The 16,529-nt window shown below is 42.6% G+C and overlaps 1 protein-coding gene across 1 annotated transcript in view; it reads right to left on the bottom strand.

The window, feature by feature from the left end:
* CEP85L (centrosomal protein 85L) overlaps positions 1-16,529 on the bottom strand; it is a 464,377-nt gene that overhangs the window by 223,460 nt on the left and 224,388 nt on the right. The window contains exon 3 of the mRNA XM_085611285.1: positions 10,062-10,831. Within this exon, the coding sequence (XP_085467411.1) occupies positions 10,062-10,831 (770 nt within the window). The remainder of the gene's footprint in view (positions 1-10,061; positions 10,832-16,529) is intronic.

Raw genomic sequence — 16,529 nt, 5'->3', positions numbered from 1 at the left:
CACCCAGAATCTGTCCTCCATGTTAGGACCCGACCCCCATGACTTTTGATCTGGATTTGGTACCAGGCTAATTTGGACTGACTGTGGGTCCCACCACCAAACAGGATTCCGAATGGAAAAGGAGTCAGGGTACAGTGACTATCAAATAGCTTTGCTCATTTTGCCTGGAAATAACTAGATACATGGTGGTTCAAAAACAGGAAGAATTTAAGATTTGTGCTAAAGATTAGAATAGTGACGATAAAAAGAATAAGAATGGACTAGTGTGAGTGTGTGAACATGTAGATAATGACCATAAAAAAGAACAAGATTGGGAGGAAAAATAAAAAGAACATTGGACTCATGTGGAATTGTTGAAAAATAGATTAAAATACTAAAGTAATTAAACACCATGTAGTAGGAGTTAAGTCTGCCAAGAAAATCAAGCAGAAATAAGGTGAATGCCATGAGTAAGAGCTGTAGTTCAAGTATAAGAAGGGCCACGGGATTATGCTGCCAACGAGCACTAAATTATGTGGCAAGAAAAGAAATCATGCAGCATAATGTGGTACATTCTGTGGCACTTATACTTTGCTATTGTATCGTACTTGAACAAAGCAAACGGATACCAAAAAGTGTACGTTTAAACTTTGCAGTGGGTCTGCCATTGAGCGGCACCACAAGATAAACCTTGTTTTTTTGTAACTTTATCTCCACTTGACCTAGAAGAAAATTATTTTTGTTGAGATCTGCAACTTACACAGCAAGTGCGGAAAATGCTTTAAACGCAGAAAAGACTGAATTGACAGCCAGTGACAGAGAGCACTGAGGCAATCGGAAAAAGACAGTGCACCCAAAATAAAACTGTTGGTGGATGGGGATCCCTGAGATAAACGTCATGTCCTCCAGGCGCTGCACATACACATTAAATGGTGTCGTAAACAAGATGGAAACCAAGAGCACACCACTTTGCACAGGTACAGGCAGACGGAAATGTGAACTGCTAGGTAGAAACGAAGTATGCTTTACTTCCAGGAACCCCAGCCACAATACCCATCCACATACACATGGTATTAAGAAGTACTAGAGAGGACAAGCCACAAAATGCTGATGAGAAATCGGGTATTGTGACTACAAACGCACCTCCCCCCATCTATTGTGCACAATGGCATCATCCAGCACGCGAATGGCGGCTTTCTCAGTGCCACAGCTGGACCCAAAGGTAGAGTGAAAGGAACTAAGACGACAGCCATTAATGTGGACACGATGGTTCTCAACTGTTACGCAACCATCAATGCACTTGCCAATAAAACACAGTAATTGGACAGACGTTTGTAACATCAACGTTGTCCAGAGATGCTGTTTTTAAAGAAGGAAAGGTGTCCCCAGCCCTGCATTTGATCAGAGGCATTTCTAAAGCCAGTCATTCATTTACAGTGGAAGCCAGAGGAGAGTTTCTAAACGCAAAGTGTGCTATTAGCTCCCTCCAAGTGCAAGGAGCCGCCTTAAAACACGTGGCCAGGCTAGAGTCCAGTTAGAAGTATGTAGTGTCCTGCCTGTTAGCTCTTTTGAAGTGGCCTAGAAGTGCTTCCACAGTGAAATCTACGTCCTTCATCTTCCACTCTCCAGACGTGGAGTAGTAGCAGAATTTGGCACATGGATAAGTTGTGATTTTCCAAGAGTTCCTGTCCTATTCCCACAGTTCTGCTTTGGGAGTCTTGGCGACTTCAGAACTCTACTTGAATTGTAGGAGTGAGAGGGTGCCAAGCGCTTTAGCAATCACTGCACATCTTAGGCCAGGCCTACCTTTGCCCTATGCTGGGACTTTGGCATCAAGTTGGCCTGCCTTACTGCTCAGCAATGACCTCCATGCTTGCCTCCACTGCTGCCAACCGAGAGTTAGTTGTGAGACTCAGGAAGGGCCTACTAGTGTTAGATCCTGCACAAGCATCTGTCTCTACTCTGCACACAGCAGAAAGATGACACCACGTAGTCGAGGAAGAGAGCAATGTGTCAACACATTATTATTGTAGAATTGGCATTGATCATTTACATGAGAGGCATCACAATGCAGTGAAGAAGTTAGGGACCGTTATCCAGTAGTCTTCAAACTTTTTCAAGCCTAAACCCACCTTTCGTATATAATAATTAAGGCTCCCTATTTTCCGTTTTTACTGATTTTTACAGAAAAATACAGAAAGAAAACCTTTACTTTCTTGTTTGCATTTAATTTTAAATGTGGATAAAAGCAGAAATGGGGTTGCTTTTTGAGTAAATGCTGTCTGTCATGACTGCCAGGCCAATAGCTGTGTGCATTGATAGGTAAGAGGGTTAAAAAAGAAAGACATTTTAGTAAAGAGGCTTTAACAGCAGTAGATATGCACACGGTTGAAGCGGAAATTTGCATATTTTCATATAAGTGCATTGATTCATCTTCTGCAGGTGTTCACAGCATTGAAACCTGGCAGTCACTCAAGCACGAGTGCATATTTATTGGATAAATAAATGTGGAAATATACTAATTTTAGCTTAATTTTTCCACAAAACCCAAAATAAATATGGATGTATACTGATAAAATTAGCAAAAAATAAATATGGATCAATACAGACGGTAATATAAAAATGTTTTAAAAAAATACCATACACCAGGTGCCCTAATAATAATTGACATTATGTCCACACAATTCTATGAAATGTTAAATATTGCGAGGAAGTTAAAAGACTGTAGTGGAGCTCGAGGGCATTTTCTCCAAGAATTAAAGTCAAAAACAGCTTTTAGTAACTCTTTGCCATTGAATCAATAAATATATGCAGTTTGAAACTTTAAAAGCATACCAATATTTCAAACGAAATCGGATGTGGTGAGGAAAGAGGCATCTTGAAAGAAAAGCACAAAAACTAATACTTGTGTTGCTGGGTTTCTTGAAATAAATCCAGTATTAAAAAAATGACATTGATGCAGAAAGCGTGGGAGCCAATACATCATAGGGTTTTGCTTGGTGGTGGGGCATAAAGGGTCCGATAATTTTCGGAAGTGACTTCCATTGTTAACTTTTATTTTCCAACATTAACCTTTTTAATATTTCGTATATGGCAACAACAGTTTTGCCTGCTTGATTTACATTTCGCCCAGTGCTTAATTTGAGCGGGAGGTTTCCGGTGCTCAGCACCGGCACTTAATCATCAACACTACCGTTTTTCATGAGCGCCAGTTAAGGACACATTAATTTATGGGACGATTAAGTGAATTGACCAGAATCACAGGATGTTGAGCCAAAGCCGCGTCTCGAGCCTGGTTCCCCAGCTCCGAAGATGGCAGCTCGGGCCATTGCGCCACATCCTCTCCCCACTTTCACGATTAGTAGTTGGTTCTGTTTTAGGAGACGCTAACAGGAGAAATGGGCTGGTGCAAGCTGCCTTCTGACAAGAGCCCCGGCACTTATTTTGTTTTACAAATTAACCACTGATTTTGCCAGATTCCTCAACCAGGAGCATTTTGCTTAGGTGACAACATAGTAGTGGATGAAGAATCTAAAGTGCCCAGGGCCGAGCCTTGCACCACCTAGACATCCTTGTGTGCCCACCAGTGGGTACTCACACCACAGTACCCATAGTATACACGTGCTGCACCTGCAGACTGGCATCAAGCAACTGAGGAAGAACTGAGGAAGTACGTGCTCCATGCCACGCCCCTAGGAACTTACCTTAAGGGATGGACTAACTCCCCCAAACCTCGGGCCACAAAAAAAGGAAAGGTCGGGATGAGTGTGGAAAGGAAAGTGAGAAGGAAGAACGAGAAACAATAAAAGAGAACAGAAAAAAGTGAAAGAAAACAGAGGAAAGAAAACAAATGAAATGAGAAAGATTTTTCTGTGTGCATGTATAGGCAGATCGCTCAGAGTCAGAGAAAGAAAATGAGATCGAAGAAACGTCCTATGATATATTTTAGGTACTTTGTTCTGGTTCTCGTTGGCCTGTTAGCATAACTTGCATGGTGATATGTTTGGTGTTAGATTCATATGAAAAAGTATACGTTGGGCTTATTTGATGTCTGAGTAGAAATTGAGCTATGAGTGTATGGTTTGTAGTGAGAGGTGTGGCTAGAGTCTTATCATTAGGTCAGAACCATGCCCATTGCCTGATGAAGACACGGTGTGGGCACAGTGTTGCTGGGCATTTAGTCTGATCTGCGTTGCATGTGAAGATGAAGTTATGTTTATTTCGCTCTTTGTGTTGATGATGCAGACGTCTCCTTGAAGGTCGGTGATAATAGCATGCCCTTGTTTGGTCTCTAATGCTGTTGAGAAAGATGTGGAACCAGCTATACAGCCATGCATGGCGCAGCTCTGTTTTTCTGGGCATATATCAGATGTTCAGTCTAAAGTGTTCCGTTAGTTATTTGAGGCGCATCTCAGTGGATTTTCCTATTAAAAGAATCATGATAGACAACTATAAGACATATTTGTGCCTTGTTAGAAATATGTGTGCATGATGTAGTCTGTTTGGAGTTGGAATGGCCTTTGGACCCAAGCGGAGACTGCTAACTTTACATTACTTAGATGAAATAGCTTTTTTACCTAGGGCAAGAATTGATGGAAACCGGGAGGGGGGGAGCTTGGCCTCTGCCGTTCAGTGACACAACATGGATGCAAAAGTACTGACTGAACCTGTACTATAAAGTAATGGCTATGAAAGCTTCAAATGAACCAAAAAAGACATAGGCAAAGTTAGTAGGTTTGACGCTGCACGTAGGCACTGTGAAAAACAATAAAAAATGTCTGCTACAGTGCAAAGCAATTGAAAAGGTTTGCTTTGTGTATAGTGTATGGATAAGACAACTAAATACATACAGATGCATTCAGACATAAAACAGTCCCTTATGCATGCTATTGTTTGCAGAAGGATACCTTAAAAACAGCCAACCGAAAGATGGTGGGACTAGATCCTAGATGTGATCGACAATGTGTGAAGCCAATGGGAGAAGGTTCTTGTGTCAAGACAGCCAATGGCTGAAGAATGCTAACCCAAAGCCTTAGATAATGTAAAGTATACAACATGGGTTAGCCAGGAATGACACAAGAGCCATTACACCTCAAACCTATAGGACTAGGCCTCTTTATAGTCAGAAATTCCAGTGTATTAACATGTTTAGAGGTGTTGGGAGTACTACGTCTATCAAGTAGTGTGTTATGCACACAGAAGTTTAACCATGACTGCTGCCATTCGTCCTATGGTGAAACCACAGACTTGAATACAGATTTTTCAGTATATATATATATATATATATGTGAAATGAGAACTCTTATTAAAAGTAGTCTATGGTTTTCAACACCCAGAGAAACTTGGGGTAGAAACACTGCAGCAGGAGAGCAAATATTTCACATCAAAATAAATATCACGGCGACTAAAAACATAGGATTGCTCGGTGGGTTGAGGGCTTGGTGCACATGTCTGTATGTAACTTTCAAGTCACAAGTTTGAATCATTGTGCAGATTCTGAGGCAAACCAAATGAATACCACAGAACTATGGAATAATAAAGCCTATTTGTTAAATGCCAAGATGCAATTAAGCTTGACAATACACAAGTATGTATAATCATTAACGTCATCACATGAGTAAGGTGTAAGATAAAAGTCACTGCCGAGTACACATAACCGCGATTTCACTTTCATGGAAGCATCCTCTGTGCAGGAAATGGCTGCACATTTATTAAGCTAATCCAGGACAAATATGGATTTTCTATAAAAGTTTGCATGCCGCTGCGTACGATGGAAGCACCACCTGAAGCCTTGGCAGGCCGCGTGCAAGCTGATCCCCGTCACTTCCCGCGCTGCCGCCTCAGACTGGCAGTAAAACCACTCGAGCGGCTAATGGACTTCCGGGAGGGTCCCCTGGAGGCACGGTGTGCTCCACTGTTCACCACAAAAAGCTCAACCGTCAGCCACCGCGCTCTATAAGAAGCACCTGCGTCACGAGCAGACCGGATGTGCGGATCTCTGCATCTTCAGGTTCAGAGTCACACACAGCAGAATTGGACGCTTAATTTCAGGGGACACCTTCTACAGAACTGTGCAGGTTCGGAGACATGTTACTTATCTGTATGAGTACACGCCTGCCTCAAATAGATTGGTAAAAGCATGGGATGAGTACAGAGTGCACAGTAGCTGTTCTGGGCTGTCTGGTAAATACATTTCAGGTCTTTCAGGAAGGATATGTTTTACTAATCTTCTCAAACTGTGTGCTGTTTTGGGCTACTAAGAAGCCTGCTATTAAAGAGTTTCATAACTAGCTGGGCACCAGTCTGAACTCTAAAGTGTGTGACAGAGAATCCCAGTATGCCCTGGCCCCATTTTACTCAAGAGAGCCTGATGATTAGGTTAGGGCTTACACTTATTCATGTGCCTACTCTTCTCCCAATCACGTTCCTATGGCTTGCTAGTAACCAGGGTTGGATTGGGATAAGATATCGGCCCGGGCACACTTAAAAAAAAGTGGCCCACATTTGCATATTGCCTTTCCGCAAAACACTGCTTCAGCGAGTGAACACCTGAAAACAACTGAGGACACTTCAGCTCAGGCTCCCTGCCCCCACTCAGTATGCACACATTAATTGGCCTGCCCAGCGAGAGAAAGGGAGTAACACCTCTGCCCATTGAGAAAAAGGCGGTAATGGACGCCCATCTGCCTCCATAAAGGCCACTCGGGGCCCCACTGGGCTGCTAGCGATATCTGAAACACAACAGACACAGCCGAAATAGGCCCCCCGGGCTGCCAAAAAAGCAGCCCACTGCTGGAACATCGATACCGGCCCCTCGGCCATTGCCCGAGAGCCCGCCTTACCAATCCGACCCTGCTGGCTGCCCATTATCCCATTGGTCCTATTGAAAAACCAAATGTCACCATACCACAACGAGGGGGCCAACATTTGCATAAAAAACATTCAACACAAACTAAATTTCCAGCCGTGGAATGTACACTCAGCTGATTATGCCTTCGACATTCCACGTTGCAAGACTAGGTCCAGCCAACCAGTCGCGAGATTGTGATACAACCTCTCTGGTGCTTAATCAATTCAAAATCAAAAAAAATTACAACAGAAAAGAGGACAAAGGGTTCATGTGCTTGCTTCAAAGACATATATAAACCTTGCAAGTTACAGGTATGAATCTTAGCAGATTCATTTAGCAATTCATCACTGCAAGGTGGATAAAACTAAAACCACAAGTTGTATAATATCGATGGTTGACAATGTTGCCCTTCTTGAAAAATCTTGGCCTGCACCCCTCTAATTTTGTTAGTTACCAACACATGTTGCAGCTCCTTCAGACACTGCAGCAGATCTGACCCGCACTTGCACCTATCATGGTAGAATCCTTTTTGGTTTTATTAGCTCGCCTTTCTTCAGTGAAGTACATGTGAGCTTGTGCCCTGTAGGGGATATCGTGCTTGTTTGATGGGGGTTCCACACCTCAGAGGTATCAAAGGCATTTTCTTCCGCCAGATGGCAAAGTAGGTTGGAAATTGTGTTTACATTATTAAAATGCTCATGAGGTCAGACAGCGCTCATTTACGCATTTCGCATTGCTCTCCACTCATTAATCCTGAACCACAGTTGCATGCACTGGAGAAAAACAAAGCATGCATTGTATAACGCACCTCGCCTCCAACTGGGCACGACACGCTCTTTCAATACATTCATGCCAAAAAGCTATGTTCAACTTCCCTCACACATAAAACAAGTATTGTCAAAGCCCATAGGTCTGAAGTTGGCCTGACTTTTGGCTTTGTCAATGTTTGTTTTTCATGTCGTTTACAAAATGTTATTGCTGTGGATGCTGCCAAGCCTAAAACTGTCTAAAAATTATAAATATTTTTGGAATTTACGAGAACTATTTTGTGTGTGGATGTACATGTGTGAAAGGGAAGAATGCAGTCACTCATAGGGAAGTCAGCTGACACTTCACCGAGCTGTAAACTGTTGTGGGAGGAAGATAAATGTGAATGACACAACAAGAGACCAATGGATGAAGATGGCTGGTAGAAAGCATCTACATGCAAGTATATTATACATGTCATTTTAATAAAACACCAGACCTTCAAATGCTTTTTGGTCAGTGCAAAAGGCGAGTTAAGTATTTGTTACCACATTGCGCTTGACCAATTGAGGCTGGTATTTTCTGATGGAGTAGCCTGTAAAGCATCATAATAATGTTTACAATGTTCCATCCCAAATGTCACATGCTATTTTCAGTAAGTATTAAACTAACTTAGTTAATCACTTGCGGAACAGATACATTTCTTTTAGATAGAAGAAATTAGCAGAAATGTTGTGATTCATACTAAGCAACAAGAGATATTAGGATAGGATCGAGGAATAGATTACCAAGCTTAAAGCCTTGATAGTTCAGGCAACAAAATCCCATATGTTGGGGATCAAGGTTAAATTAAGGTTACAAGTAACAGTTTGCACAATCAGAACGAGTTTCTTTAGACTTAGCTTTACACAAAGCAAGTACATGCAGTAACGTGGCTGCTCCAGACCATGATGGTAGGTGGCATTTCTTTTAAATTTTCCAGAGGCAGCCTTGCAAAAAAAATATCAAACCCCTTTTGGTGAGGTACCCTTTTTGCATGTAGCAGCAATGGGAGATGCATTTTATCATAGAGTGGGCATTGGAAGAAATAGGCACCTTATCCACTGTGAGCATCCACAATGTAATATAAGAAACACATGATAGAAAGATTGAACTCTCTAACGAGTGATACAGAATCTCAGATTCATCACACTTGCAGTCTGACGGTCTCTGTCACAATGGACTGGGCGCAGTGAAGAACACAAGGAGAATGTGTGCTTGTTTTGGTGAGGAAATCTAAAATTAGGTTTTCAAAGCAAGGGTAGGCTATTGAGTACTAGGTTGAATCTGTGGAAGACAGATTAAGGTTTTGCAGGGCTTTCGACAGAAGCATTCCAGTTCAGCAGGCCCTGTGACCAGCTGAACTGGAATGCATCGCCCAGAGAACTATCCAACAGGAAGTGTAAGACACAAAACTGAAGAAACTTCCTGTTCTGGGCCAAGACAAAAAGTTCCACTGATGGACACTTCAATCTGGAAAAATCACCTTGGTCACTAAGGGCGTCCTGCTCGTGGTCCTCCAACAAGAACAGACCGAGCGTCAGCCCTCATGTTGAGGGAACCTGTAAGATGAACCCAATCTGGACAATCCCTTGTTTCTGTGTAACCTCTTCCCACAATCCACTTGCCTCCCCAAATAGGCTGCAGAACCCTAGAGCACCATGCATGCAGTTGTGACAAATATTGGTTTTGTTGTTTGGCAGGATCTGAATGACACTCCCTGCCTTGAAGGGAGAAATGCCTTCAAGGTAAGCTTTATCACATTTACACATTATAAGCAGACAATGTTCTGAGACACAAAACAAAGATCCTGAGCCATCATGTTGTCTAGGTGAGCACCCCAGTCCAGGGAGGAGATATCCGTGTCCAAAGTAACCTAAGCTAACAAAAGGACAACCCTTCTACAGATTGGAGCCTAGTCTCTTAATAAATGTTCTCACCAAATGTACAAAGATGCAGTAATTTTCTGGGCTATGACCACCCGGCTACACTCTTGATGAGTTTTCTCCTTATGCAGCCGCTGACATCCTTCTAGATATAGTGTCATACACGTGCAGCGCTGGCATGGGTCTAAAGCAACAGCAGAAGGTTCAACAAGAGGATTTCTTGGTGTTTCTATCGGTAATGCATGCAAGATGGCTCAGTAAATTGACGTTTTCTGCAAACAACTCGTGATTTTAGGACACGTGTTAGTTCCTGGCAAGGCCTACTCGGCCTTCAATCATTCTGAGGTCAGTACATTGTCATTACATAAGGTTAAAGAAAAAGCTTTCATTTACATGGTTTAGAAACTTCAGAAGACATATATAAAATAGCATTATTAAAATGGAAATGTTTTGAGTTGCTCCACTGGAAATCAGACATTATGAAAGTTAGCTCAGTGTCATTGCTACTACTGATGCCCACACGATGGCAGCACACGTCCACTTTTTGCATGCCTTCTTACCTGTGTGTAGTCTGTCTCGAGCCGGAGCTGCTCCAGCTGCTGATGCCAGGCAGCCACGCCGACCTTCTCCTCCGTCGTCCTGTGGTCCACGGGGTTTGTGTTAAACTGTTCCGTTAGCCACATCTGCGTTCTGACTGAGGGTTGAAGAGGCACGCCGGCCACCGCCTGGGGCCCCAAGGGGACATACCTCTGTCCGTAGGCCTCGCTGCTTGACGCAACAGGCTTGCTCTCGGGTAAGGCACAGTACGTCATGTCAAGGGTATGCCTCCGGTTTGGGGAACCGGAAGTACCAAAGTCGTCCTTGTTGCAGTTATCGAATTTGTATTTGCCGTCGAGGCCCGAGGAGGCCTTCCTGCGCAGTTCTTTGTCCTCAAACCTCAGCCTTTCCATGCTCTGGTGCAGGCAGCCCGGGCCGCTGGCCCGCTTGGGCTGGGACACGGCGCCGTCGCTCCCCAGCCGCTCCAGGCTGCACCTGGAGGCCCGCGTCTCCTCGCTCCCATCTTGGCTGCCAGCGTCCGAGGCACTCAGCTTGGACAGGGAGGACCATTTCCTCATGGGCCGCGAGTCTTTCATGTCCAGGCAGGCATCGGGGGTCCTGCTGGCCCCCGAGAGCGAAGGGCCGGAGCTCCAGTCTGACCCGCTGGACCTTTCCGCTTCCCTGTGTTTCTGGTGCGAGGAGCTGGAGGGCGAGGGCATCACATGGGCAGTGGGGATGGAGATCATGGACCGGCTCGGCTTGAAGGACGAAGACGAGCTGGAGGTTGAGCGATCTGGGGAGAAACGATAGAGGTTTTACATAAAGGAACTTTATACACATAAAATAACACGTATTGACAGAAGCGTGTCGCAAAAACAGCAATTCCTTTCTTTTTAGTCTTTCTACACTTTCTTTCCAGCATCAATCAGTATAGGCCCACCTACCTTTCTGGACCCCAAAACATTTGACTGCTCTGCATGTTCATTAGTAGCCTGCAGCTGTCAGCTGTCTTAAGCTACAAAAAACTGATCATTCTAAAAACTAATTCAATGACTACAAATTTGTGGTAGAAAGTGTACAGTTCCACTATTTTATTTATATTAAAGCATTTCGCCATACTTCTACACAGTATACAGCTACTGAAAAAGCAACACATTCGTCAATGAGCAGAAACACAACCTCAATGAGACTACGCACTGCATGCTTTAAAAAAAATTGCAGCTGCGCCAATGGAGAATAAAATCTATGTCCATATTTAAAAACCCAAAATAGAAAATCACGCCCTGCGTCAGATTTATAGCACGGAACAGTGGTCGAAGTGGGCTGGATCGGCAGGGCACGGCGTGTCCCTACTTCTTTAATTTCTTAGAGTCCGTTCCCCTACACATGCCTCCCAGAAGGCAGAAATCGCCAAGGCCGATGGTTTAGGCTCGGCCTTTGGAGACGGGCGAAATGGGCAGAGAAGGAAAAGGACTCTTTCTTTTCCTTTATGCCCAGAGAAAACAGGGACAGTGTCCAGTTCTCCTGCCGCTGGCAGCTGCCCCCCCCCCCCCTCTTTGTTCCTCCTCGTCCCTCTGTCTCGCTCCTCCTCATGTAGTAAAAACCGAAACTTCAAGAAACAGGTATTACCTTCTTTTTCCCCCCTTTCGTTTAATTACTCCCTGTGTTTGTTTGTTTATTAAATTAGCACAGTTAATTAAAACCATTGCAATAGAGTGTCATCATAGCGCAGTTACCACGTTAAAAGCAAAAACAAAGAAAACCATCAGGTTTAAGTTCATATACATATAACTAACAAGGCAGTCTTGTAGTTACTATTATAATCATATGACAGGATTACAGAGCCATCGATAAAATAGATTAGTACAGGGATACTAGGACAGGGGGCGAAAAAAGTCAGTGATAAGTTTTTTTTTGGGGGGTGGGGGGGGGTGACTGGAATGGCAGGGGTAAAAAGAGATTGTCCAAGAGTTTCACATATTTTCCAGACCTTGCAAGCGCTTGAATGTCTAGGGAAGTAAAGCAAAGCATGTTCTGATGCCCCTTTTTAAATGTAATGGTTTTAAAAGAAGTCTTCTGGGAGCACCAAGGCCGGGACAACAACACAGAAGATGCAACCATGATTCAGACCTCTAGTTGCACAGTCTGCAGGCCCCCTCCTCACTTGTTGAAGCCCATCGGTTCAAGGCAGTGGAGCGCAGACCTAAGAGAAGCATGAACATTATATTCTTCCGGGCCACTCCCTGTGAAATGGATCCAAAAAAGAAAAACACTTGCTGGAAACAGTCTTTTTCTGACATTTTTCAATTTCTAAGTGCAGCCTCAGGGTGGAGAGAAAAAAAACATTCAAAATATGAAAAATAACTAACTAAAGCAAGAGAGAGTGGTTGCAAGGTGGCCAGATTGATTTATTCACACCTAAACACATTAGCGCCACTTTACAGTGTTTGCCAGTGAAGCGCTACTTTTGTTGTTTCCTCGCTTTTTGAACAACAATGTTTTCCCTGGTTAGGAAAGTGCACTATTCCTGGAGGTACTGAAATACCTGCTTGTTGGGTGAATTGAAAAACAAAATGCATACTGCGTCTCTGTATTCACAAATGTGGCATTTTTAAACCATACTGCTTTAGTTTTGTAAGGATATAAGCAATGTGCATTGAAGTGGGTTCCTTCTGGGCCCTGTAGTCATGGCCTTAACTTTTCAGGCAAAAGCACTCACTAAGTTCTGAATAATTAGTGTAAAAAGAAAAAGGTAACCATGTTGTTCCTGCTTACATTTCACATGCTTTACTTAATTTTGCATTCCCTATGAGTGTTTGCTTTATCTAGGATGTTGTTAAATGTTTTTTAGGCAGCATATTGCTCTTGTCTAGTGCGTAATTTGAATTGAGTGACATCTGGGTGTTTATAGCAGGTGAGTGCAGTGCAAGTTTCCCTCAGTGGGGCAGTATGGTGTTCAGTGGGGGACAGGATGTGGCACTTTGGTCAGAGCTGCTGAATTTGGAACTGGGGAACCAGGTTCAGCCTTCATGACCAGTCCACCACCACCTTCCGGGCCTCCAACAATTTTCGGCAACAATAAAAATGTCATGATAACTCCAGTGATTAATGTTCTTAGTAAAGAGATGGTGTTTTATCTTGGACATTTTGACTCCTGGAAAGAAAGCGCAGATGGTTAATGTTCCTGCTGCTAAGAACATGTACCATGCAGTTCACAAAGTGCATATAATGTAAATAGGTCAGTGGGTTACTGCTTTTGTCAGAGAGACCCTATTGTTACTTGCATTTGATAAATTAAAATCCTAACATAGAACAGTGAGCTCTTAACTATCATGTAAGAGCTGCCTGCAAACTGCAAGGTATAAGTTAATTTGGGTAGAAGTCAATTCTAATTATTAAAGAGAACTCTCAACCATGGTATTACGTTTTAAATTCAGAGTTTGTGTTTCTCCAGACCAATCACTATTAAACTATGCTGCCTACTAGTATGGTTGTCATGTGACTCCTACACCTTGTAGTCCTGTCTTATGTAACATTCCTATACTGTGATTTACACACGTATGATTGATTGTCTCTGTGTAATATGTGTGATGTAAAATGCTCTGACACCCTACACTGGTATTAGTGGTGCTGTACATTTTCTGATACTTTATTATTTTGTCATTTTTACACATGCTAACAGTCTCTGCAAAGATTTTTCCTTATTAGTACCAGTGAAACATACAACTGCAGCAGTGAGAAAGGTGGCCAGTCAACCTTTGCAAAGGGCCCTCCACTTCACCGCAGCACAAGTCACATTTATTAGGAACTTTTGATCCGTTTGAGCTATAAACAATTTACTAGTTAAAATTGTCAGATTATGCAGCAGATGATGTATTATGTGGCAAATATGGCAGAGCCATAATTATGTGGAAAACATTTGCAAACTAGGATATTTTGCCATTCATGTTTGAACTGGTCTTGTGGAAAAAGGGAGAAGTGGTGATAACAGAAACTCCATGGTTGGAAGACAAATGGCTTGCGGTTCCACTTTTAAGGGTATTTGGGACATTCAGTGATTGGAAACGTATCCAACTTTGTGAATGTATTTTAATGTAAAAAACTCATATTAAACCTTAAATAAACATGTGTATCCATTGGTTAAATTAAATAACGTAGTAAGCTGTAACCGGTTAGTCAAATAGGAAACAAATAGTAAAAATTGCTCTTTCTGACACACCTCTGACTCCGCCCACTGACCCAATCCACGGGTTATTCCCACCCTCTGATTCTCCGCCCACAGTTCTCCTACTGTTTTTTTCCCCACTTCGACCACTGGCACGGACTCCATGTGTATGGTTCAATGAGGGAACGCTCCGTACAGGGAAATATCCTGAAGCAGTTTATGCACGAAACATTCAGCCAGACCTCCTCGGTTGTAGGGCTTTTCTGCAAGACATGCATGTACCAATCTGCTCAGCTGAGACTTTAAGTTGTGATGTTAAAGGACCTGGGTTCTACAATGTGTGAGCAAGGTAATGCACGTAAAACAAGGTATGGAAGACTAACTGTCCGCATTGCATTTATACCCATGGAATCAAAGAGACAAAAATATAACGTTTCCTGTGTTCCAAGAGAATCCTCCATCAGTAATCTGCATTGCTCGAGGGACTCTAGGAGGGAATACCACCCCACCAAGTTTGGATTCTGAGACTGAGCAGGTCATTCTGTATTGGCTTTGGATAGATGGCTGACTTGTGGCAGAGAAGCAGAAGGAATGGTTTTCTTTGATTAAAATGGCTTGTGTATGACAGTTTTATATAGCAAAGAAGAGGCCATCCTTTTTCTAATCACGGCAGATAAAGAAAATGTGGTGCTCCGAAACGAACTGATTTGCTCAATTTCATACAACTCAGCCAAACGGGAAAGTCAGGATTGAAACATAAGTCTCCGAGTTGTCACCAACCTAACCAGTATGTCATATATGTTCACGGAAGGTCAAATTTACTTAGCTCTTGCTGCTTACTTTCACTCATTATGGATTTAGGCTAACTAGGCTGTTCCCCCTCCACCCACAAATAAAATGTTCTAGTGAATTTACTATTTCTACACTTTCATCCAATAATATTTTTGATACACAGACTTGCTTGGGTGAATACACTTTTGTAACAGTCTATTTTTTTATAACCTGTGCTACCACAGTCCCTCCAATATCTGCAACAGTCAATACTGGATAAAGATTGAGAGGTTTCATATCACCTTGCTTTCTAGAGGTTAGATCCTGAACTGGCTATAAAGAATTATTGAAAAAAACAAATCATCTTATGTGTCAAGACACGAGACCGCTTTACCAATATTCATCTGAACCTGTAGTCAATCCATCTAACCCTGGTGCCATTTGCCGATTCTTTTTGGAGCACTACTCCGAACGCGGATTCATCTTCGTAATCATATTTAGCCTTCTACGGAACTTGGGAGGGTCACATGTGAATCTATGAAGAATTGTAGGGATACAATATCCACATGTATGAAATAAAAGTATTCCACGATGTTCCAGTCCTTATATGTACAAATGTTTCAAAAATACTTTGATCATTCAGCTCAAATACTCTAGCTCAAGTACTTTCATAGTTCTGGATTAATTTCCAATTAATTGTACGGTTGAGGGTGGGCAATTTGCACACACCCTTACTTCCTTGGAATGTGTTAGCCAGTGCTCAGGCTCCAGCTCAGGAACTAAATCCTGAATCCATAACCTGTGGCCATCTTGGTAGGGAGTGAAAGTACCCATAATGACAACAATATATTTGGCTGTCTGCCCTATTAACTTTTGATGGTACTGTGGCAGATTGAATAAAGAACCAGCGTTCAATTCCAGAAATACAGCCTGAAATGGCATTCGCCTCCGAGGATGGCAGCAGGCACACAAATTGCCCATTCCAAATAGAATATTCACTGGACTATAAATGAGACGAACAATCAAAATGAAGTGCCTCTCAAGCCCTTGTGGACTGATGCACTAAAACATATTGGAAAACTGTATTGAAAACTGTACTTTGTGGATATCTTATCCCTACAAATCTGGTGTTGCCAATAACTTATCAATGAAGGAATTACATTTTGCTGCAAAATAGTCATTACTAGTGCACATTATGCACTTGAAGTAACAAAACAATCTCAGTGTCAAAAGCAGTAGCTCACTTACCTACCTAAATAAAAACAAATCTTTGATCTGCATGTTACGCAATGTACTTTGCAGTAGGCACATTAACCCTATCTCAACGCTATTATAATCACCTCTAGATTAAATTGCTGGGCACACAATGATCTCTGCAGCAAGCATCTTAACACTGTAGGATATTTTAAAATGCAGCCTCTTTGTGACAAATTAACGTAACCTAGGACAGATTTAACTCCACATATGTGCTTGTTGCCAATTTCATTGCAGCAGATTAAAAAAATATATAAATTGACTGTCAGACTCTGCTTTTCAAGCCCTGCCCCTCATGACC

This window comes from Triturus cristatus, chromosome 6 (assembly GCF_964204655.1).
Source record: "Triturus cristatus chromosome 6, aTriCri1.1, whole genome shotgun sequence".
NCBI lineage: Eukaryota > Metazoa > Chordata > Amphibia > Caudata > Salamandridae > Triturus > Triturus cristatus.
Note: the sequence above shows the minus strand (reverse complement) of the source record. Positions and strands in the feature narration are given on the sequence as shown.